Source organism: Pelecanus crispus, chromosome 3 (genome assembly GCF_030463565.1).
Source record: "Pelecanus crispus isolate bPelCri1 chromosome 3, bPelCri1.pri, whole genome shotgun sequence".
NCBI lineage: Eukaryota > Metazoa > Chordata > Aves > Pelecaniformes > Pelecanidae > Pelecanus > Pelecanus crispus.
In genome coordinates this window covers 74,588,999-74,612,875 of record NC_134645.1, presented here as the reverse complement: position 1 = coordinate 74,612,875, position 23,877 = coordinate 74,588,999, and the positions used below count along the sequence as shown (strand labels likewise).

At 39.9% G+C, this 23,877-nt stretch overlaps 1 protein-coding gene across 1 annotated transcript in view; it reads right to left on the bottom strand.

The window, feature by feature from the left end:
- Positions 1-23,877, bottom strand: part of TBC1D32 (TBC1 domain family member 32) — a 95,667-nt gene that overhangs the window by 23,089 nt on the left and 48,701 nt on the right. Inside the window, exons 23-26 of the mRNA XM_075707715.1 lie at positions 23,597-23,719; positions 22,259-22,367; positions 21,342-21,435; positions 10,714-10,839 (exon numbers count right to left, since the gene is read on the bottom strand). Coding sequence (XP_075563830.1) covers positions 10,714-10,839; positions 21,342-21,435; positions 22,259-22,367; positions 23,597-23,719 — 452 coding nt within the window. The remainder of the gene's footprint in view (positions 1-10,713; positions 10,840-21,341; positions 21,436-22,258; positions 22,368-23,596; positions 23,720-23,877) is intronic.

The following is a 23,877-nucleotide window of genomic DNA, read 5'->3' as shown; positions in this document are numbered from 1 at the left end:
AAAGATAAACACCTTTTTTGTATTATTCTAAAAACCAGTTTTGTGAATGCAGTATTTTTCAGTATTTTTAAACTGGTCATACTAAAAAATGAGAGCAGACCACATGCACAATCTAGATCTAATTGAGCGACCTTCGAGGCAGAAGATATGGCCCATATTTAGAAAGATCAAATTGATCTTAGAGAATCTATGTTCTTCTGGCAGAGAAGAACAGGCTTCTCTGAGGATCAATTCAGAATGAAAATCTAACACAGTTACCCTGATTTGTCTTTTTGAAATCACAGCCTAGAGAATTCTCTCTCACACACTTAATAAGAGAGCCTATGGAAGACTACCACACAAGACTAAAGTTAGTCAAATCTTTAACTGGACCTAATGAAGACTGAAATTTAAATAATTTTCTCCTTAAAAGAAGGAACAACATGCTAGTAACAGCTCTAAAAATGTCATATTTCATTGCCTTTGAATCCAAGTCCCTATTATCTTTACTTCTATATACAGGCAGAGTGGTGACAACTGAGATACTCTCCTTGCTGAGATTCTAGTAGATGTAAAATATACCTTTATATAAGACACATTTACAATGCATTTACAATATTATTTTGATAAACTGCTGAAGTTTAGCATTTTGTAATCCTGAAAAAAAAAACGAAACCCACAACCACACACAACAGTCATTACCTACTGAAAATATCCATCTTTTTGGTTCTTCAACCCAAGGGGAAAGTTCTGCAGTTACTTTCAAGTTTTTGCAGCACTTGCTAAAGGACGTAGCACCAAACGTCACAAACAATGACACTGCCTCAAAGGATCACAGTATTTTTCATCAGCATATTTTGGTAGAGCTACCTCAGACGATGCAGCGCTCACAAAGCATTAAGGGACTGCAGAACACTGTGTTGGTCATAACCACTCTGCCTTCATCAACCATTCTGCTTGTAAAAAATGAAGAAAAATCCTGTGTTTTCCAGTAAGATTTCATATGCAATTTCAAGAGCTGCTATGTTTGTCGTATCTTTGAAGTCATCAGTAGTTCCTGAGACTAAAAGACTAACTGCCTGAAGATGAAAATTACCTTAAAAAAGAAATATGCCTCCCACATGTATGTGTGTGTGTGTGTTTAAAAGAGAACATTCTGGAGGTAAATTAATAGGCCCTAAAGAATATTGGTAATCTAAGTCCAGATTCCTGAGGCAGATACGCTGTGGAAACTCTGAATGACGCCGTGGAGCAAGTTACTTGCTGAGTTTACTATCCCTATCCATATCCACATATGGATATAAAGCTTGAGGAGAACGATTAGGATTTGGGGACTGATTACCTCTCAGTTATGAAGGGAAGAATGTTAGCATATAATTACATGATCTCTGCAACACCCTCAATTTCTGCTACTTAAAGTCTCCTAAAAGAGAAGAGGAATAAAGGCACTGAATCTGCCCAGACAAGACAGACATCAGCTGCTGACACAACACGGACTAGGAACAGATAAAAAAGGAGTTGCTGGGGCTGAAAGCAACAGAAATGCCTTCTGCAAAACCTGAAGGATGAGAAGGGGGAGACAACTGAAAAAGGCACGGATGAAACAGTCAAGCCAAGATCACTGGTTCAAAAAAAATATACCTCCCAATCATATGAATAACTTGAACATGCAGTATACTAAGCCTAGATTCACAAAGCCCAATAATTTTCTACATAAATCTAAGTTATTTCTCAGAGGAGTTGATTGGCCTGTTTCTCTTCCTGCCAAACCCTAGATGACAATACACAGAAAGCTCTTATCTAGATGTACTAAAGATGCTTCAGGGAGGCCACAAGCATTGCAAAGAGTAGTTCAAAAGAGGCCAAGACTTAACCTGACCAAGGGTTCTATCCGTGGTTGTCTAGCTGGTCTAGCTGAACCAAAGACATATACAAAGACGCGCAACAACAAGCAGCTATATGCCTAGCGTCCACAATTCTGTAGCACCTTTATAGAAGGAATGACTAGAAGAAGGCCTTTGTCTTAGCTTATGGTGCTTAGAACAACAGCATGTAGAAGGTGGTTGTCTACACTATGACTTGCTTTTAGATGACCAAGAAAAAATCCCACATTTTCAGTCCTGCCACACTATAAGACATACAAGCCTGAGGAAGGTTTGTATCTCCTTTTAGTGGTACAATAAAGCCATTCAAAGCTGGATCTTGATGTTTGACCACAGAAATTAAAAGCTACAGTCAGAGGTGATGCTTTAGTAGAGAAAACACCAATCTAGGGATGAAGATGGACATTCCCAAAAGTAATGTGATACCATGGCATTTAGCGTAAGAGCACTGACCAAGTCAATGTGATAGCAATCAACACCAGAAGAGCGAATTAGAGATATTGATACTGTACAGTTTGCTCAGGAATTTTCTGATGGAGTTCAAGCAGGTTCTATAGATTCAGCATCTGGTAATCCTGACAACAGATTACAAAATACTTTAAAAATCAATACACACTACCCTATAGAGTCATTGAATCCAGTGTTGTCTTTGCTGATTATGTTCTGGTTCAACTGCTGTCAATGTTAGTCTGACTTAGAAAGGGCCCAGTACAGGAAGTGTAAGTATGCATCTTTGTTCCGTAATCCTTGGAGTTTGCTCCATCTGTAACTAAAAAAAAGTTTTGATTTCTTAGGATCTGGACTGAAGCCTCTCGGTCCTCTGAAATTTGGGAGAGCTTCACATGCTGGAAAAGATACATAGCAGCACAGCTGTCTCTCAAAAATAGTTTCAATGAATACGATGTTGTCTCAAACCACACAGCTAGCAGATATTTTGCTGCTTCTGAAATATCTCCAAGCAGATATGCATCCTTTGAATAGCTTTGCATCCACCTTAAATTACCAGTACTTGCACTTAGTTTATAGTATAACTATTCTTTTGTAGGGTGGTTTTATTTATTTAGAGTTTCATTATGCTATTCTGTTTCTATTTTCATACTTTATTTTTTTGTGTGGTTTGTGAAAGCACTTGCAGAAGTTCCTGTGATGCTTAACAACAACTCCATGGATACTTTCTTGCTGACTTTTACTCCCAGTTCCATCGCAGCTGGAAACAGTTATTCCGAAGCAAGCATAATTTTTTGGGTTAACAAATCTTAATGACTCTGCAATTCCTCATTCTAGCTTCTGGTGCCTCCAACAAAGTTACAGAAAACAACCTACACAGGTTTTGAGTCTGTGTATGGATAACGACAAAGCACAAAAGGAAAGACTTTTTCTTTGTAAGCCACCTACTTTAAATATATGTTCTGCTTTTTGAAAAGATATGGTTTTTCAACAAATAATTCCTTTTAGATGCACGAAGACAGACTAACAATTTTCAGCAAAAATTTCATATAATCTAAGAAGAGATCAGTCTAGAAAATATGCTGCATTCAAATGAAATCGATTTTACAAAGACTAAATTATTTGTGCTTCACAATAACATCAAAAAAACCCCTCACTGAACTACTAGATCAGAGTCATGCAAGAAAAGTAAACATACCATTTTGCTAGAAAAATCTAGGGGTTTTTTAATTGCTACTCTTCAATTTATTTTTCTTATATTAGCAGAATGTCGTGGTTTAGCCCCAGCCAGCAACTAAGCACCACGCAGCCGCTCGCTCACTCCCCCTACCCCGATGGGATGGGGGAGAGAATCGGAGGAGTAAGAGTGAGAAACACTCCTGGGTTGAGATAAGAACAGTTTAATAATTGAAATAAAGTAAAATAGTAATGCTAATAGTAACAGTATAATAATGATAATAATAATAATGATACACGAAGCAAATGATGCACAATGCAATTGCTCACCACCCGCCAAACGATACCCAGACAGTTCCTGAGCAGCGATCGCTGCTCCCTGGCCACCCCCCCCCCCCAGTTTATATACTGAGCATGACGTCATATGGTATGGAATAGCCCTTTGGTCAGTTTGGATCAACTATTCTGGTGGTGCCCCCTCCCAGTTTCTTGTGCGCCTGGCAGAGCATGGGAAGCTGAAAAAGTCCTTGACTGGCATAAGCAGTACTCAGCAACAACTAAAAACATCAGCGTGTTATCAACATTCTTCTCCTACTAAATCCAAAACACAGCACTATGCCTGCTGCTAGGAAGAAAATTAACTCTATCCCAGCCGAAACCAGGACAGTATCCACCCCTTATTCTATACCATCTACGTCATGCACAGGCCCTCCCCTTTCCAATGTGTTCCAATTAATTACCACCGCTTTCCCTATCTTGATATACACACAGATATCATTCCCTTCGTCTATGGCCCATCCCTCTAAAATGTCCATTGAGTTCATTTAGCCCATGACTTTGGGTTCCATCTGTTATCACAGTCTTTCAGAGCAGGAGAGGTGGTGTGCAGTGTTGGACTGTTGCATGCTGAAGTCAGTTCTCATTCCAACATGGTTTCATCAAAGTTCATTTTCATTAAGCTGGGCAATTCTTACTGCAATACCATTGATGTGGCATATAGCAATCATAATATACAGTATTATATACTTAATATTAACCTACTATATTATTATATTAACATGCAGTTAAGAGATAACATACAGTTAAGAGATAACGTACAGTATTATAAAGCAATTAATATTATACAATTCAGTTCATTGGCTATTTTCACCCAAAATCAAATTCCCTTGAGGTACACATTGGGCTTCCCCATCCTTTCGCATCACCCACCAAGTGCACCCAGGTCCTTGAGCAAAAGCAATCCCACGAATGGGTTTGCCTTTGCCAGAGGGGGAAGTAACCCAGACTGTCTTCCCCAGCATATTTTTCATGTGCACTACAGGAACTTTATCTCCTTCTACAGTACGTAGAAGTTTTGATTGGGCAGGGCCAGCTCGATTGGCAGATCCCCTGGTGTTAACTAACCAGGTGGCTTTTGCTAAATGCGTATCCCAATGTTTAAATGTCTCACTACCCATTGCTCTCAGGGTAGTCTTTAACAATCCATTGTATCGCTCAATTTTCCCGGAGGCTGGTGCATGGTAAGGGATGTGATACACCCACTCAATGCCGTGCTCTTTGGCCCAGGTGTCTATGAGGTTGTTTTGGAAATGAGTCCCGTTGTCTGACTCGATTCTTTCTGGGGTGCCATGTCGCCACAGGACTTGCTTTTCAAGGCCCAGGATGGTGTTCCGGGCGGTGGCATGGGGCACGGGATATGTTTCCAACCATCCAGTGGTTGCTTCCACCATGGTGAGCACGTAGCGCTTGCCTTGGCGGGTCTGTGGGAGTGTGATGTAATCAATCTGCCAGGCCTCCCCATATTTATATTTCAGCCATCGTTCACTATACCCAAGGGGCTTGAACTGCTTGGCTTGCTTGATTGCAGCGCATGTTTCACACTCATGAATAACCTGTGCAATACTGTCCATAGTTAAGTCCACCCCTCGATCACGAGCCCATTTATACGTTGCATCCCTTCCTTGATGGCCTGAGGCATCATGGGCCCACCGAGCTATAAATAATTCACCCTTATGTTGCCAGTCCAAATCCACCTGAGCCACTTCAATCTTAGCAGCCTGATCTACTTGCTGGTTGTTTTGATGTTCTTCAGTGGCCCGACTCTTAGGTACATGAGCATCTACATGACGAACTTTTACAACCAGGTTCTCTACCCGGGCAGCAATATCTTGCCACAATGCGGCAGCCCAGATTGGTTTGCCTCTGCGCTGCCAGTTGCTCTGCTTCCATTGCTGCAGCCACCCCCACAGGGCATTTGCCACCATCCATGAGTCAGTATAGAGATAAAGGACTGGCCACTTTTCTCTTTCAGCAATATCTAAAGCCAGCTGAATGGCTTTCACCTCTGCAAACTGACTCGACTCCCCTTCTCCTTCAGCAGTTTCTGCAACTTGTCGTATAGGACTCCATACAGCAGCTTTCCACCTCCGATGCTTTCCCACAAGACGACAGGACCCATCAGTGAACAGGGCATATTGCTTTTCATTTTCTGGCAATTTATTATACAGTGGGGCCTCTTCAGCACGTGTCACCTCCTCCTCTGGTGATATTCTAAGGTTTTTCCCTTCTGGCCAGTCCATGATCACTTCCAAGATTCCTGGGCGACTGGGGTTTCCTATTTGAGCCCGTTGTGTGATCAATGCAACCCACTTACTCCATGTAGCATCAGTTGCATGATGTGTAGAGGGGACCCTCCCTTTGAACATCCAGCCCAACACCGGCAGTCGGGGTGCCAGCAGGAGCTGTGCTTCAGTACCAACCACTTCTGAAGCAGCTCGAACCCCTTCATATGCTGCCAGTATCTCCTTCTCAGTTGGAGTATAGCGGGCTTCGGATCCTCTGTATCCCCGACTCCAAAACCCTAGGGGTCGACCTCGAGTCTCCCCTGGTGCTTTCTGCCAGAGGCTCCAGGTAGGGCCATTCTCCCCGGCTGCAGTGTAGAGCACATTTTTAATATCCTGCCCTGCCCGGACTGGCCCAAGGGCTACTGCATGAACTATCTCACGTTTAATTTGTTCAAAGGCTTGTTGTTGCTCAGGGCCCCATTTGAATTCGTTCTTCTTCCGGGTCACTTGATAGAGAGGGCTTACGATCTGGCTGTAATTTGGAATATGCATTCTCCAAAAACCCACAACGCCTAAAAAAGCTTGTGTTTCCTTTTTGCTAGTTGGTGGGGACATAGCTGTTATTTTGTTGATCACATCCATTGGGATCTGACGACGTCCATCTTGCCATTTTATTCCTAAAAACTGGATCTCCTGTGCAGGTCCCTTGACCTTACTCTGTTTTATGGCAAAACCAGCCTTCAGAAGGATTTGGACTATTTTCTTTCCCTTCTCAAAAACTTCTTCTGCTGTGTTGCCCCACACAATGATGTCATCAATGTACTGCAGATGTTCTGGAGCTTCACCCTGTTCCAGTGCTGTCTGGATCAGTCCATGGCAAATGGTGGGGCTGTGCTTCCACCCCTGGGGCAGTCGGTTCCAGGTGTATTGAACACCCCTCCAGGTAAAAGCAAACTGGGGCCTGCACTCTGCTGCCAAAGGGATGGAGAAAAATGCATTAGCAATATCAATTGTGGCATACCACTTAGCTGCCTTTGACTCCAGTTCATATTGAAGTTCTAGCATGTCTGGCATGGCAGCACTCAGCGGCGGTGTAACTTCGTTCAGGCCACGATAGTCCACTGTTAGTCTCCACTCCCCATTAGACTTTCGCACTGGCCATATGGGACTGTTAAAGGGTGAGCGAGTCTTGCTGATCACTCCCTGGCTCTCCAGTCGACGAATCAGGTTATGGATGGGAATCAGGGAGTCTCGGTTGGTGCGATATTGCCGCCTGTGCACAGTTGTGGTAGCAATCGGCACCTGTTGTTCCTCAACCTTCAGCAACCCTACAATCGAAGGGTCCTCTGAGAGACCGGGCAAGGTGGACAACTGTTTAATTTCCTCTGTCTCCAAAGCAGCTATACCAAAAGCCCACCGGTACCCTTTTGGGTCCTTGAAATACCCTCTCCTGAGGTAGTCTATGCCAAGGATGCACGGAGCGTCTGGGCCAGTCACAATGGGGTGCTTTTGCCACTCATTCCCAGTTAGGCTCACTTCAGCTTCCAGTACAGTTAGCTGTTGGGATCCCCCTGTCACTCCAGAAATACAAATGGGTTCTGCCCCTCTATAGTTTGATGGCATTAGCGTGCACTGTGCACCAGTGTCCACTAGAGCCTTATACTCCTGTGGGTCTGACGTTCCAGGCCATCGAATCCACACAGTCCAGTAAACCCGGTTGTCCCTTTCCTCCACCTGGCTGGAGGCAGGGCCCCTCTAACACTGGTCACAGTATTCGCTGTTCACTTCCTGTAAATGTGAATCAAAAGTCCCCTGATCAAGGTCGGAAGTAAAATTAGCCCTCTTACTCTGTCTCGGGAACTGCTCACTGGAAACTGGAGCTGCAATTTTCCTGGGAGAACCGCCTTTTCTAATAGTTTTTCCTTGCAACTCACGCACCCGTGCCTCTAAGGTTGAGGTGGGTTTTCCATCCCACTTTCTCATGTCCTCTCCATAATCACGCAGGTAAAACCACAGGGTGCCCCATGGTGTGTATCCTCTATATCCTCTCTCTTGAGCATAGGGACGTTGACTCCTAATGGCTGAGACACTGGTCCGTGCAGGTGGGGAGTAGGACAGATCCTCTCTGAGTTGTTGGAACTCTTGGCACATTTTTTCAGACAGTTTTTCCACAGCCGAGACACAGGCCCGTAGGGAGGAAGAGAGCTTTTCTTCGTAGTCCCGGAGTTGTCTAGCCACTTCATCCACCGTTGGTGCCTCATCGTCTTTCCAGGCTAGTATTGCCAACGAGTTGGAATACGATGCTGGTGTGCTCCGTACCACCTTCCGCCACATGGATTGTGTGCACCTGACTTCATCTGGGTCTTTCGGTAACTGCTCATCATTCAGGTCACTGTAAATCACCTCCAGCACGCCTAATTCCCTCAGATACTGGATACCTTTCTCTACGGTGGTCCATTTGCTTGGGCGGTATAAAACATCCTCCTTGAAGGGATACCTTTCCTTCACGCTTGACAGAAGTCGCCTCCAGAGGCTGAGCGGTTTTGCCCCTTTTCCAATTGCTTTGTCAATGCCCCCTTCCCTGGAAAGGGATCCCAGCTGCTTGGCTTCCCTACCCTCTAAATCCAGGCTACTGGCCCCGTTATCCCAGCATCGGAGCAGCCAGGTGATGATGTGCTCGCCTGGATGACAACCGAAATCTTTTCGCATATCTCGCAGCTCACTCAGGGATAGGGATCGGGTGGTCACCATCTCATTTATGGGTTCTTCCTCCTCTGGTTCTCGTGATGGCCCTGGTTTATCTTCATCCCTTACTAAACGAACTGATTTCCTCGTGTATTTTTTCTTCTGTATAGGGGCAACTGATACCGGCACAGGTTGGTTCTCTGGTTTAGCCGCAGTGTCTGTCACTGGGGTTTGAGTAGCCGCAGTGCCCATGGCTGTGGTTTGAGTAGCCGCAGTGCTCATGGCTGTGGCTGGAGTAGCCACAGTGCCTGGGGCAGGGGTTTGAGTAGCTGCAAGGCCTGTAGTGGGGGTTGGAGTAGCCGCAGGGCCTGTAGTGGGGGTTTGAGTAGCCACAGTGCTTGTTGTTTTTTCATCAGATCCAGAGACCTTCTCTTTCTTTGGAGGGTACTGATTAGTGTTGACCACGGCTCGATAGGCATGGGCCAGTCCCCAGCATGTTGCAATAATTTGTGTCTCTCTGGAGCTACCAGGGTGACAACATACTTCTTCCAAATACTTTACTAATTCTTCAGGATTCTGCACTTGTTCAGGGGTGAAGTTCCAAAACACTGGAGGTCCCCACTGCCCTAGGTACTTGCGCATACGTTCCCACACACCCTGCCACTCATAACTATCCAGCCTTGGGGTAGATCTCTGGATGGTATTTTTAAACTGCTTACTGACCTTTATCAAAACGGAAACAACATTCCCAAGAAGTATCAATACAAGTATCTTAACTGCCCAGGGGTGTTCAAGATACTGGAAAGTTGTTGCAATGAAGGAGGAAACATCATAGAAGAAAGCAGCAAAGGTGCCATTCTGTATTTCCTCCACAACAAGCCTCTCAGAGTAAGAAGTATAATTGCTAACTCTCTCTATGAGGTAGTACCCAAAGTACAGTACAGTGACTTCTGTATGAAACCCAAATACCAAAGAATGCTCAAGGTCAGGGTTTTGATAAGGAGCCTCCCAAGCAAAAGATCATGAATCACTGCAGAGCATAGCACACTACACAAACTGACAACAAGCTTTAACGCATGCTGCAAAAAAAAGAACATGGTGCAGATCAGATGAACTAATATCGTGACCGGCAACTGTTAACAGACTCCTTAATACACTCTGGTTAATCTGTTGTTATCTCAAACCCTTCGGGCCCCACGTTGGGCGCCAAAAAGAACTGTCGTGGTTTAGCCCCAGCCAGCAACTAAGCACCACGCAGCCGCTCGCTCACTCCCCCTACCCCGATGGGATGGGGGAGAGAATCGGAGGAGTAAGAGTGAGAAACACTCCTGGGTTGAGATAAGAACAGTTTAATAATTGAAATAAAGTAAAATAGTAATGCTAATAGTAACAGTATAATAATGATATACAAAGCAAGTGATGCACAATGCAATTGCTCACCACCCGCCGACCGATACCCAGACAGTTCCCGAACAGCGATCGCTGCTCCCCGGCCAACCCCCCCCAGTTTATATACTGAGCATGACGTCATATGGTATGGAATAGCCCTTTGGTCAGTTTGGATCAACTATTCTGGCTGTGCCCCCTCCCAGTTTCTTGTGCGCCTGGCAGAGCATGGGAAGCTGAAAAAGTCCTTGACTGGCATAAGCAGTACTCAGCAACAACTAAAAACATCAGCGTGTTATCAACATTCTTCTCCTACTAAATCCAAAACACAGCACTATGCCTGCTGCTAGGAAGAAAATTAACTCTATCCCAGCCGAAACCAGGACACAGAAGCTCATAAAAAATACATTCAGTTGTTTCTGAATGGTTATGAATCTCTTTCTTCACCTGTATCACAAAGCTGTCTGACTACATACACAACATTACTGACTACTTGTATAGATAATGTAATCCTCAACAAAACTTTAAAGAACAGTTGCTTACTCGTGGCCTTCTGTTTGCTTGCTTTGTTTAAGTCAGTAAGTCATACTCACTTGTTCCACTGATGATATCCGGTCTGGCTTTCATGACTTTGCAGAACTGTTTTCTACAAATTTCTGTCCACCCAGTTTGCTTCTCTGGACTTTTTAAGAGTGATAAGAGCCCGTCAAGATCTTTATCTAGAAGAAATGAAAAATGAATGATTCTGTAATGATAATCTTAGCTTATTTTCTTTTTTTTTTTTTTCCTTTTTTCTTTCTTTTAAACTTACTACATAAGTAATAAGAAGCTAGTAGTTACAGAGTAACACAAAGACAAGTAGATGCATTCAGAAACTAGAAACCATTTCAGTGACAAACAGGAAAGTCAGACACAGCTGAGAGCCCTGTCATTGCCTGGTATTTTTTGCAGACCTCATACCTTAGGAAGAAAAGACTAAATAGATGTCCCTTATCCTATCACAATTAAACTGGAGAAGCAGTCCTAAAGCTGATGACATTCTGCTTTATACAGAACAGAAATATTCATTCTACTTACTGCTTTGGTTTGAACATTTAAGACATTACTGAGGGACATTTTATAACTCCCCTAAAGTTATTACTCCCCTGTCCTGAAAGGATAAGAACTGGAAAGACATTTTAAAGAAAGTAGTTTGTTATTTCCATGTAATTTCACCACTCTGAGAACCTAAAATAGAAAAGATAGGCAAAGATCCTCCACAAAATATCACTGGTTTAATAACAAAACCGTGAGGTGGCAGCACTATTTTGTAGAACATGAAATGAAGCATGATAAGATGGCAACCTAACAGTGTTCCATAGAAAACTTCTGCTTCTTTCTGTAAGCTGTTTTCCTTCGGATGCTTCTACTATGGACAGATATGGCATATATGTGTATGCCTTCAGGCTGCTAGGCATACCTATCAAATAAATTTTGCGAAAATACATTGGGCTACCCATGCTGTGAGAATTCTTATAATAGCTTTGCTGATAATCTCCAGCATTTCCCAAGTTTAGCACAAGGACTTAAAATTGGGACAAAAGGTTACGCTAGAAGTATACTTTTGCTGTCGCTGAAATGTCACCTTGCAAGTTTTGCGTTAATATTTGGAGAAACTTAGAATTTTAAACTGAGTTTTCTGAATAATTGTGGTGTACCCAACATGCTTCAGCCCAGGCTCTTTGTTTTGATGCTGTCAGACGCTGCAACAATATAATTCAGGCATTTTCTAACTTCTGAATACTTGACTTTTTACCTGAGCACTATTAAAACACAGTCTTTTGGTACAATTTTTATATATGAGGCACAAATGTATCAGATAACACCTTTCATTATATGTTCAGCTTGCTTATAAAACAAATTTGTGGAACAGTTTACAAAAAGATCTTTATGAAAGATTCCTTTTAAATGCAAAGAAAGAATTTCAAAGATTGTTCCTTACTGTTACTTCTACCTTGTTATTAAAGACACATTCTGTCTTTACAATAGGGAGACCTGCCTTCAAAATTAAAATTGCCATTGATGCAATGACAAAAGGACAGTAAGTATGTTCTCTTCTCTCTTGGCTGAAGCGATATTTTTTTTCCTGCCTAAGTTAGAAGAAATTACACATACTTTACCAGTTTTCTAGACTAAAATACCACAGGCTGAGGCAGTGAATTTCACAACTAGCTGAGTCTCACAGAGGTTTGAAAACAGAAGAACCATAGTGACAAATGTAGAACCAGCATGTTCTACATTTCATTCCAGCATGTTCATGTAATCATACATGAAAATGTTAAGTTGGCTTTTAACAATACGATGTCTGTACTTAAAGCCTTAAGAATTTTTTCTTTACATCAAACATCTTCCGTAAACAAAATCTCTATCTTGGACTTCACAACGAACAATGAATATTAGCAAGCTACCATGCTGCATGATGGCACAGCACACTGAGTAATATATGCAACGTAGCAATTGAAAGAATGCATACATATGCTTTGGTAAATCAAAAAGGAAATAATTTCTTCCCATATGCAAGATTTGTTAAAAAATGCTAATATATTGGGACTGTTCAGATTCTGTTTTTCTGAAGGTAGACCAAATTTCAAGTTCAACTGCCACGTCACTTTATAAAGTAATCTTATGTAAGATAAAACTGATCAAACCCAGCTTTCTAACAGAAAATCCTGACCCTACAAAATGAGAACAGTCGATTAGACTGCCTCTCCTCACCAACTCTCCCCAGAGTACTTGATGCTGCTATAACTGCAGGGGAAAAATAAAGGTAGTATCTGTATTAAGGTAAATGCACATGCACTCACTCCAGCTGTGTGCAATCCCTTGGCTATGGGAGCATGCAGTTCCCATCCCTATGAAAGGATTGTAGCCTATATACTACTACTACTACTACTAACTATTCACTAAGGTGATGAAGGTTCTTCATACCCTGCAAACTCTCCTTTGTTCTGTTTCTCCATTTTGGAAAAAAACCACTACAGAAATAAATTCTGTCATGAAAAGTGACTTCTGATTAAAGATTCAACAACTGTTTGAGCCAGTCTACAGCTATTTATAATACTTGCTGTTACTTTTACTTCTTTAGAATATTTCCGTATTCAATTTTCCAATAAAACTTCATTGTTTCCACAAACAAAATACTATTTTCAAATTATCTTATTCTTTTAAGATGATTAGAATATTTTCAACAGAATTACAATATTGCATATGATTTATTTTAAGCTGGTCTAAAGACCTTAATGGTTTATAATCAGTAAATTGTATCCCTGTCACTGGAATTTATTATACGATACACAGTATTTAAAAAAAAAGCTGATTAAAGTAACTTTATTATTATAATTAATAATTATTCCAAATTAATTAACATGAAATTCCTTTGTCATCCTCAAATAACTAAATCCTCAGTTAGTATCTTTCCAAATAACACGCACTGATGCTTAGAACAGCTTACGTGAGTATGAAAATTTAATGTGAAGAAGGATTTACTCTTATAGGATTATCAGTAGGATTTCTAGTTCTTTCTCTGCCCTTTTCTGCTATTTCTATAACAGGTGAAGCTTGAAGAAAACCTTAGAACTGCAAAGCAACACTCCTCTACAAGTTAAATAGTTATTTTACTTCCTAAACTATTGTAGTAATTCAGTTTGGCAGATGAGGATCAAAGACTACAAGCTGAGATTTAATCAGTCAATTTACCAGCGACCAGGGTGACGTTTTGATTCTTCTGAAGGAAACAAAGCTACTTAAACACCGCCCCCCCCCAATAATTTGAAGAAAGTAGGACTTCAAGACTATGGGCCGTCCATCTCTGCTGCCTCCTCCTGGCTTCTTGATTTGACCCCTGTGTTTCTTTGCACAGTTTGTCTCTCTAATATTCTTCCTCTTCTGCAGGTTTTAAAAAAATTAAATCTTTATTTTGTGATTACTGAAATGCACACATGCTAGTATCTAGCAGCCTCAATGTATCCAAAATTGTGCTGTTTAAACATGTAAGCTTTTATAATATTAATTTATGCTCCAACAATAGAATAAGGAAATAAAGATTACAGTATTACAGCCTTTTCTGAAATTTTGCTGAAGACCATAGAGCAGCTTTGGTGGGCACTTGGCATCCAGCCAGGATCAACCCACCACACCACTGTATTTGCCTTAAGGTTCCTGTGGGAAGGTAGTCTTTAACAAAAAAGGAACTTAAGCAACTTCAAATATGTACCAAATATAACTAATGCAGATATGTGTATGCAAGTCTGCAGAAAGTCTAGAGAAGAGACAAAATCCAAGAATAAATACTCTTAGTAAAATTTGAACTACCGATTTACCACAACTGCCAAGTCAACACTTAATTTCCATTTCAAGCATGAGAATAGAGACAGGCAAACAACCTACTGAAAACAAGAACTCGTTTTTATACAACCAGTGGATTTTTTTCCCCAGTCAAGGAGGATATAAGACGTAAGATCCTCAGAGAGCTCACAGGAATGTTCAAACTCAAATGACAGAGAAACAAGCTTAAGATCCATGCAACCAAGATACTATAGCATAACCATATATTTAATATACCCACTACATACTTTGACTGGAATCGTATTGTGGCAACTCACAGTATCTTATTTTCTTCCAGCTAAACCATTCACTTCTCTTAAGAGCTTGTCATTAAACATGGACTATCACTTCCTCCAGCAGGACATCACAGTACAAAAAAGAGAACCTTCGGGGATTTTTTGAATGAAAATTGCTTCCAAAAAACTCATGATACCAAATAAATACCAGCTCACTTTCACAAGTTAGTAGACAACTATAACTTGCCCAACAGTATTACCACATAGCTGGAACTCCAACTACCACACAGTGCCGGGCTAGGCATATTGCTTGTTACTGAGGGCTGGCTTTCACACTGTTGCTAGAGGTGTTCTAAACACCTGACAATGCCAAAAGAGAGAGGTCCTGCTCTTCCTTCTTCTCTTTTCTGGTACGTCAATAAATGGGTTCACTAGTTATCATAGATTAGGGTTCACTAGCTATCGTAGATCATCCAAAGGGACCTGGACAAGCTGGAGAGGTGGGCCTGTGTGAACCTCATGAGGTTCAACAAGGCCAAGTGCAAGGTCCTGCACCTGGGATGGGGCAACCCCTGATATCAATACAGGCTGGGAGATGAAGAGATTGAGAGCAGCCCTGCAGAGAAGGGCTTGGGGGTACTGGTAGATGAAAAGCTGGACATGAGCCAGCAATGTGTGCTTGCAGCCCAGAAGGCCAACTGTATCCTGGGCTGCATCCAAAGAAGCGTGGCCAGCAGGTCGAGGGAGCTGATTCTGCCCCTCTACTCTGCTCTGGTGAGACCTCACCTGGAGTACTGCGTCCAGCTCTGGGGCCCTCAGTGCAAGAAGGACATGGACCTGCTGGAGCGGGTCCAGAGGAGGGCCACAAAAATGATGAGGGCTCGAGCACCTCTCCTATGAGGACAGGCTGAGGGAGTTGGGGATTTTCAGTTGGGAGAAGAGAAGGCTGCGGGAAGACCCTATTGTGGCCTTTCAGTACTTAAAGGGGGCCTATAGGAAAGATGGGGACAACCTTTTTAGCAAGGCCTCTTGTGACAGGACAAGGAATAATGGTTTTAAACTAAAGATTAATAGATTTAGACTGGTTATAAGGAAGACTTTTTTTTACAATCAGGGTGGTGAGGCACTGGAACAGGTTGCCCAGAGAGGCAGTGGAGGCCCCATCCCTAGAAACATTGAAGGTCAGGTTGGATGGGGCTCTGAGCAACCTGATCTGGTTAAAGCTGTCCCTGCTCACTGCAGGGGGGTTGGGCTAGATGACCTCTAAAGGTCCCTTCCAACCTAAAGCATTCTATGATTCTATGATTGATGACTTGAAATTTTTTTTTTTTTTTTTTTTTTTCCCCTGGAAGAAATGCCAGAACTACTGAAGGAGGTGAAGGACAGGAACATGAGAGAACAGAGGAAGGTTAAAAAAAAAAAAAGAAAAAAAAAACAGCAATAGAAAGAAAAGAAAAAGTAAGGAAGGAAATGAGTAAGACCTTCCCCTTCTTACGATAGTGTGCTTTTAAATATGCTCAACCATAACAAGAAATCATACCCTAACAGTGTGATTGAAGAGAAGCTTATGTCAATTTAATTAATCTGCTGCTGTCCTGCCTTCCTCCTTATATGTAGTTATATTTTGCCATCCCATCCCTTCCTTTGTGCTAGCACTGGTTGCTTTGTGTAGCCTTGTCAAAAAAACCAAACCTATGTTTACTAGTTTATGAAGCTATGGAACTGCACTATAAATAACCTACAGTTACCTGCATGTATGAAATCTGAACCACCACACCATAACTTTCTGCAAGTTTAAACTGATCTCCTTCCTTAAAAGATGCTGCTTTAATTCTTCAAATAATTCTTCAGCTAGCTTTTGCATCTAAAGTGGGTAAGACCTAGGAAAATCCATAAATGTTTTCAAAAACGTCAGAAACACCACAAGCACATGTATCTTATTCAAAATCTAAATTTAGGGATAATGAATAACCTGACTATATTATATTTGAATACTTCATGAAAACAAATCCATATACGGATATATATTTTAGAAAAGCCCACGTACATTTCTAATAGACCTGTCCACTTATTTCTCTTTCATCTTTCATTAATTGAGTGGACTTCTTAAAGAGTGGAAGACAACAGAAGGAGGACAGGTCAAAAAAGCAAAGGTGAAGACATTTGTGTGAAATTTTAAGGGACACCAGGAAAGCTAACATAGCTGGTTCTTTGACAGAGGAAGTAAAAAAAAAAAAAAAAAAAAAAAATTAAGAAGAGAGATGGCTAGTTTCAGGCAGGTATCAAAAAACATGGCTGAAAAGAAATCTGATTTAAAAAAAAAACCAAACAAAAAAAAACCCCACAGAACAGAAACATGGCAGCATGTCCCCATTCAAGTCAGAGTGTAAAGCAAAGAACTCAGAGAACAGTGGCTGAGATAAAACATCAAAAGACTTTAAGAGCATTATCACAGATTTTTGGTAGCAATCCTGGACTGCACGAGTCAGGAAGAGAGTAAGATTAATGAACGATGGGGTGCCTATGTATATGGAAATGCTAAGCAGCGAATGCGCCATTGCAGGACAATTATGGACACTATTCTTCAATCACACTCATCACCAACTGTCACAACGGCAGAGCTAAGAGAAAAAAGAAAAACAGATCTTCTGTGCAAACAGAACAGTGAATATTGCAGTTTAATACAGTTCTAAAAATTCTAACTTTTAATAAACTACAGTGTAATTAATATTACAAGTAAAAAATCATTATTTTAATAGTCATATCCTGAATAACAAAGGACTATATCACTCTTTGAAAACCACTTAATAGCTCTTCCTCAAATTATCTTACTGAAATAATAATTGAACAATTAAGGCAAAAGCAACAGGGTATCTTGCTGCAGTGTAAACAGGTGGAAATGGCATAATTAATTTCCACATGTAAATAACCACGACACACATAAATCATTTGAAGCTTCACTATAAATTATCTTTGACAGAAGTGAACCATTAATATACTGCTATCTGATAGCTTTCCAATTCTAAATACTGGCTGAAATAATATTAATATACAACCCAGCAAGTTTATTTTTCCATATATCCTTTCCTACAGACACATATACCATACAGGCAAATGCCCAACATCTGCAAAACCAGGGCAGATATTTGTAAAGAGTGATGCACTACAGATTTTCCTCAAATACAAATATACTTTTTGGGTGAGTCTACCCATTCAAAGTGTCATCAAGAAATGGAGGAATGACTCCACTGCTCCAATTCAGTTATTAATTTTACCAGCATAAGTTATGATAGCTTTATTTTCAATCCAGTGAGGCAAAATATCCAGTTACTAGTGTTTGTGTGAGCACTACATCAGCACAGAATAATAGCAAGAGTGTGAAATAAAAGTTCTCCAAGATGCAGCCTGAAGGCCTTGGTGCTGGAAAACACATGTTCTAGACACTCTGCAGAGTTAGCACTGCTCTGCTTTTTCTTACAGCTAATTAGTCCCCTCTTTTCCCCCCCAAATTGAACAACCAAAAAGGTCCCAGTGCTGCATGTTTACCCCTGTCCTTCAAAAGAATTTAGAGAGGGAAGAAAAAAAATTATTTCTTGGGTTTTCTTTGTAGAAAACTCAGCATGAATAAGTCCTTTTCAGTGACCACCCCTCATACGCTACTTTTAAGTTCTATCTATGGTTTCCATTACACTAGATACATTCACAGGCTACATGAAGTCTAAGGCTGTGGAAAAGAAGCTTCCTGTTCCCTGACCTCAGTAGTACATAATCTTTTCAACAAGCAACTGCCACACTAGTTCCAAAGTATTAAGTGAGTAATTTCAGCTTGCACTCAGAAAGGCATCTTCCATTAGTTGAGACACACCCCTGGGAAACAAAGGTTCTGTTATTGCGTCTGTCCTTCAACTCCATCTAAAGGGAGGGTCAGAAGAGAAATATGTTCAGAGACAGCAATATCATACCTGAGTACACATCTGTAACCCTCCCCCCCCCTCCAGCCATCTCCAATATCTGTTCTATAGATATATTTAAAAAAAAAAAAAAAAAAATCAACTCAGGTTATGTTTTTACAGCTGACATCACAATTACATGACGGACACAGGAGAAAGAAAAGGTAAGCTTCTCTTCAGATGTCTATGTCACCTGGGTAATAAGAGAGGAGGTAAGTAAGAGGTCAGGACAGACAGAATAAAAGCTAGTTACAGCCTTTTCAGCCAAAGAAACTGTACATTCTTTAACAGTGTTAAGAATCTAGTAGTCTTAATTATTCATGTAACAGAAACACCCCAAAAAGGATAGGAATGATACTGCACAGGTTACACAATGAAACACTGCAGCATAAAATCTGAACGCAGACAGCTTCAGGGAATCGCAGAAACATCGCTGGCCTTCAATCCCTGGTGACAGGTATAACAAAGCAGTCATGCATTCCTATTCATACAATGTACAAGCGTTTGCACGGCTGCAGAACTCTTGCCATTCAGAAGTCTGTGTGAACCCTGTCCACCTCCTTGCACTGAAGCAGAATTAAAATTTAACAAGCATTTGTCTAAACTGTTTTTAAAACCTCCAAGCAAGTTGTGTAACACACAACATGAATTCCGAATATTTACATCAAAGAAGATGTTCTTAAAACCTCCAATGATGATTTCACAACTTCCAGGTGTATCCTACTAGATTTTTTTAAATTAATTTTTAACAAAACCTTTACAAGCCAAGTAAGCCAACTGTTCCTTTTTCTGCATAGGGACACAGAAAACTATCAGTCTGCCCTCCTTTTAACATACTAAGAGACTTGTATGACCTCTGTCTTTTTAGCATCAGTCAGTTCCAAATATTTCAAAGTCACGATGTGTAGCTGTGCTCTACAATCCCTCAAACATGTCTATTTTCCTTAGACTGCAGTGCCCGTGCAAGAGGTACTCCACCCAAGGACTCACCACCTTCAACCGACAAAGATCATCTTCTGTCTTGTAAAAATGTAACTCGCAGATCTTTCTCATAATCGGATTTTTAACCTCTCTTGTGAAAGAGCACTCCTATTACTGCCATACTGTATTGCTGAAGAATACAGTTCAGATATTTCCAATCTTCTAATCATGCTCTTGATTTCTTTTTTTCCAAGCCCTAGAAATAGCAATTTATGAATTTCATTCTTTTCACTTTTGATCTATTTATTTTGAAAGAAAGTATCAGAGTAACTTACACATCATGAAAGCTTCAGTCTGGCAAATCAGATATTCACAGCTTGGTGGAATAATCTTTTTTTTTTTAAATCAGAACTGAAATTGAACACTTTCAATGTTTTGTTTTCCTTTTTTTTCCCCTCCAAACAGCAAACACAAAATATTTTGTTTGGTTATGAAACTAAATGTTCTGTTCATTTTTCAGTTATATAGTCTTTTACCTCAGTAACATCAAAAATGCCATTTCAAATAAAAATATTTCAATACTTCACCAAACACATCTGCAAACTTTTGAAACTTAATTTCAGCAAGTTTACTGTTAGTCAAAAAGTTTTACCCTAGCTTTCTTAGCTGGTTGTCATCCACAAAAGTGACAACTACAATCTCCATTCCATTATTCCACCTGTTAATGATGAGCAACAGAATTGCTCTGAAGAGAACAGAGAGGTTCTGTGTGATACAATAAAATACGCTTTTCCAATCCAAGAGCAATGTTACCTGCCTCCTTGAAGACATATTTAAAAAAACTGGGCACCCACTTCACAGTGATTTGATTGTTTTCCTATGAAAATAGCCTTAGGAAGCCTGGAACAATATTACCAAAGTTAAGATATAGAAAACTCCCATCTTTTATTACTACACGGCCTTTCCTCTTGTCAGAGAAGGGAATCACCTTTTTAAATTTTTTTTCTAGATATTTATAAACAGACTACTTTGTATTCTACAGTTAATGCAGAACTTCTATCACTTTTGAAAATCTGTATCTTTTAAGGCAATTCTCAAATAATTTCTAGTAAGTACATCTCAAGGATACAGGAAACATGAACAAATACAAAGAATGATTTATTTACTATAAACCATTCATCAGATTCTTTTGCGTTGTCTATGCAAATTAAAACCTTAAAATGGTTTCTCTGTATGAATTAAACTGCTTTGCCTAGATAGTTCTTCAAAGGATTCTTCAGTCTGCCCACATTCCAAATTGATGTTCAGTGTGCAAACCAACTATCCTAAACGCTGTCTATTTCACACACCACCAAGCTTTGTAAACACAGGGATCTGAATCACCAAAATAGTGTACAAAAAAAATTGTAGCTTAACCATACTGTCTTGCTTCAGTTACTAGAGAGATGATATAAATACATCTCATGAGTCACCCAGCTGAGATGAGCCAAAAGGTTAATCCTGAAGTTTGCATAAGAATTAGATTACTAAACAGAGCTTTGCAGATTGACAGTTACACAAAGCCAGACAAGCAAAACCAAATGAACTTATTTAGCTACAAATGCAGCCAACAATAAAAAATCCTTAGGTATTTATGAGATTATAATCTGGGGGATGGGGGGTGGAGGGTGGGGAGGAAGGAAAAAAGATTTAAAAAAAAAATTGACAGAGATGCTTGTTTGACATCTACACTGCTTGCATGCTTTTCTGTACCTTGTCTGAATTCAGCTTTCCTAGGAATTTCTGCAAGATAGCACTTTGGCAAAGGGAATGATGAAAACATTGGCCAAGGATATGGATCACTGCCCTAGAAACAGGACCAGAAAGAAATTAATTTAGGAGAAGAATTAATAGCATTTGCTTGATTAACACATAGGTAAAGTTCCCAGAATTATTGTCTATGCACCAAAATTATGCTTGATAATACAATTTGCAATGAGATACTCCATAACTGAAAAAACAAAGTTAAAGGATACAAAATCCAAAAAGCATTTGAGCCAGAATTTTTTCCAGTATATAACACTGACAGTTTTGATTTTACTGTTATTTTTTACAACCAAAAAGGAAATTGCAGTTTTTCTAAAAATAAAAAAACCCACAAAACTGTATTTCCAATTTTATACATTGATCTAGCTGTCTTTGCTGTGCTGACAGCCAGTGAGAAGCAGAACATTTAAAGGAGTTGCTTAACAAACACTGTATTGTTAGAACATCAATGAAAGCTCCAGGTATTAGATACTGCAGATGAAAACCCAAGCACAGAAAAAATATCAAATAAAAGAAAAATATAACAAATGGAAAGCTAATAAAGAAAACACAGAAATATATAAGTAAAAAATAGACAAATTGCATTCACTTTTATAGTAGGAAATCTAATACTAAAATGGAGCTATGTAAACATTTCATCTCAATGTGATATATCCCAGGCACGTGCCAGTCCCCAGATAGTGGGAACAATGTATTTTTTCAGTGTATTACTTCTTAACAATTTTAGCCCTTTATAAAGCTAAAGGTGGAGGGGTGTTTCTTAATGTTAAATAATTTTCCACATGCTGAATTATCAGCAAAAATGTTCAATTAATGAAGGCAGGAGTTATGGAAAGAGAAACTGTTAAACTTTAGATTCTAACCTTATCTAGTACTCTCAAAGGCAAAATCCTTTCCTGTGGTCCTCCAATCAGATTTATCCTTACAAGAACATGGTTTCTCTCCACTGACAGACCATCAATTATAAAATCTCTGAGAAAAAAAACAAACAAAACCCAAAAAACTCCAAAAATCAGAACCACTTTGATTTACCGACTGTTTAATTCAGAAAACTTTAATGAGCAAGGATACCTTGAGAGACATACCAAAGTTAAAACACAACCTGGAAAACACATAGGCATAAAGAAATAAACAGAAGCATGAAATATTTTGAGATGTCTGCAAGCATTATCCTAACTTCATACTTCCCTAGCTACTGCTAATTGGAAACATCTGAGCAATTACTGGACGCAGAAGAGTAGAAAACTTTGCAAGCTTTGTTATGCCCACACGCTCAGTAATTAGGGCAGCGACAGTTAATGGACCATCAAACTTTGCTTCTTATTTGGCTTACCAGCAAATTTCTGCTGTCACAAATAAGCAGAGTTATTCATAACTTAACACACAGCCAACTTGCTGTCTGAAGCCCAAGGTACAAAATTTTTTAAAAGGAATAAAAATCAGTTTCTATACACCAAGTTTCTTACAACTTTTTCCTTAGTAAGGAAATAGTAGGCTTCATCCTCAAATGGTGTATAACAATCATATATAACTGCTGAGATTTTACACATACTGTTTGATTTTAAACTCTGTACTGGTCCCATATAGCAAACAGTAAGAGGAAAGTTATCAAGATTCAGCATGCTGAGAGAAGGACAAAATGTCTGTGACTAAATGACTGTCCACTTCTGTCCCAAAAAATACACTTTTCCTTTTGAAAGGATACATTGTGCAATTTTATTTAGAAGTCAGCAATGGAAAGTCACAGAAGTTGGAGAGTCGACTAAGTTATAAATAAATAAAAAAACCCAAACCCCAAAAAACAAAGTACCAATGATGCTTTTCATTCATAAACATTAAAATAATATCCTAATTTTATATTATATACATAACATAAAAGAATAATATAAAATAAAAAGGTGTATTTACATCCACAAATTTTTTTAAGAAATAACTTAAGATTAACACAAATAAAAGTAACAAAAATATTTGCTTTTTTAATTTCTTAAACTTGGAGGTGGACATGGGAGAAAAAACAAGACTGTTGCATCTTTTCAGAATTTAACATTGACGATAAACCTGCATGTAAGTAAACTTATGCACATTAGAAGCCAACTTGAGTGAGAGCATTTGTATGTTTAAAGCCACTAAGGTATTCATGTATTTGTTCTCAGGAGAAAAGTTTGATAGTTAAAATAACATTTACATCAGTCACTTCTTACCCTGGTCCTTCTGAAGTTTCTGTGACATTTTCCTCCTGAGCAGTTAGTAAAACTTGTGACACCTTATACTGAGTCTCCAAGAGTAAAAGGGTGTTGAGCTCACAGCATAGCACATTTAACAACCTGCAGAAGGACACGTTGAAATGATAGCATGTCAGTCAGGAATCCAGTAATGCAGAGTAAGACAACAGCAAACATGTTTATGAGATCTCAAAATGGAAAGAAAAAAACCCCAAAACAACAAAAAAAATTGAAGTATTTGAAAAATACCCAGACAGAAC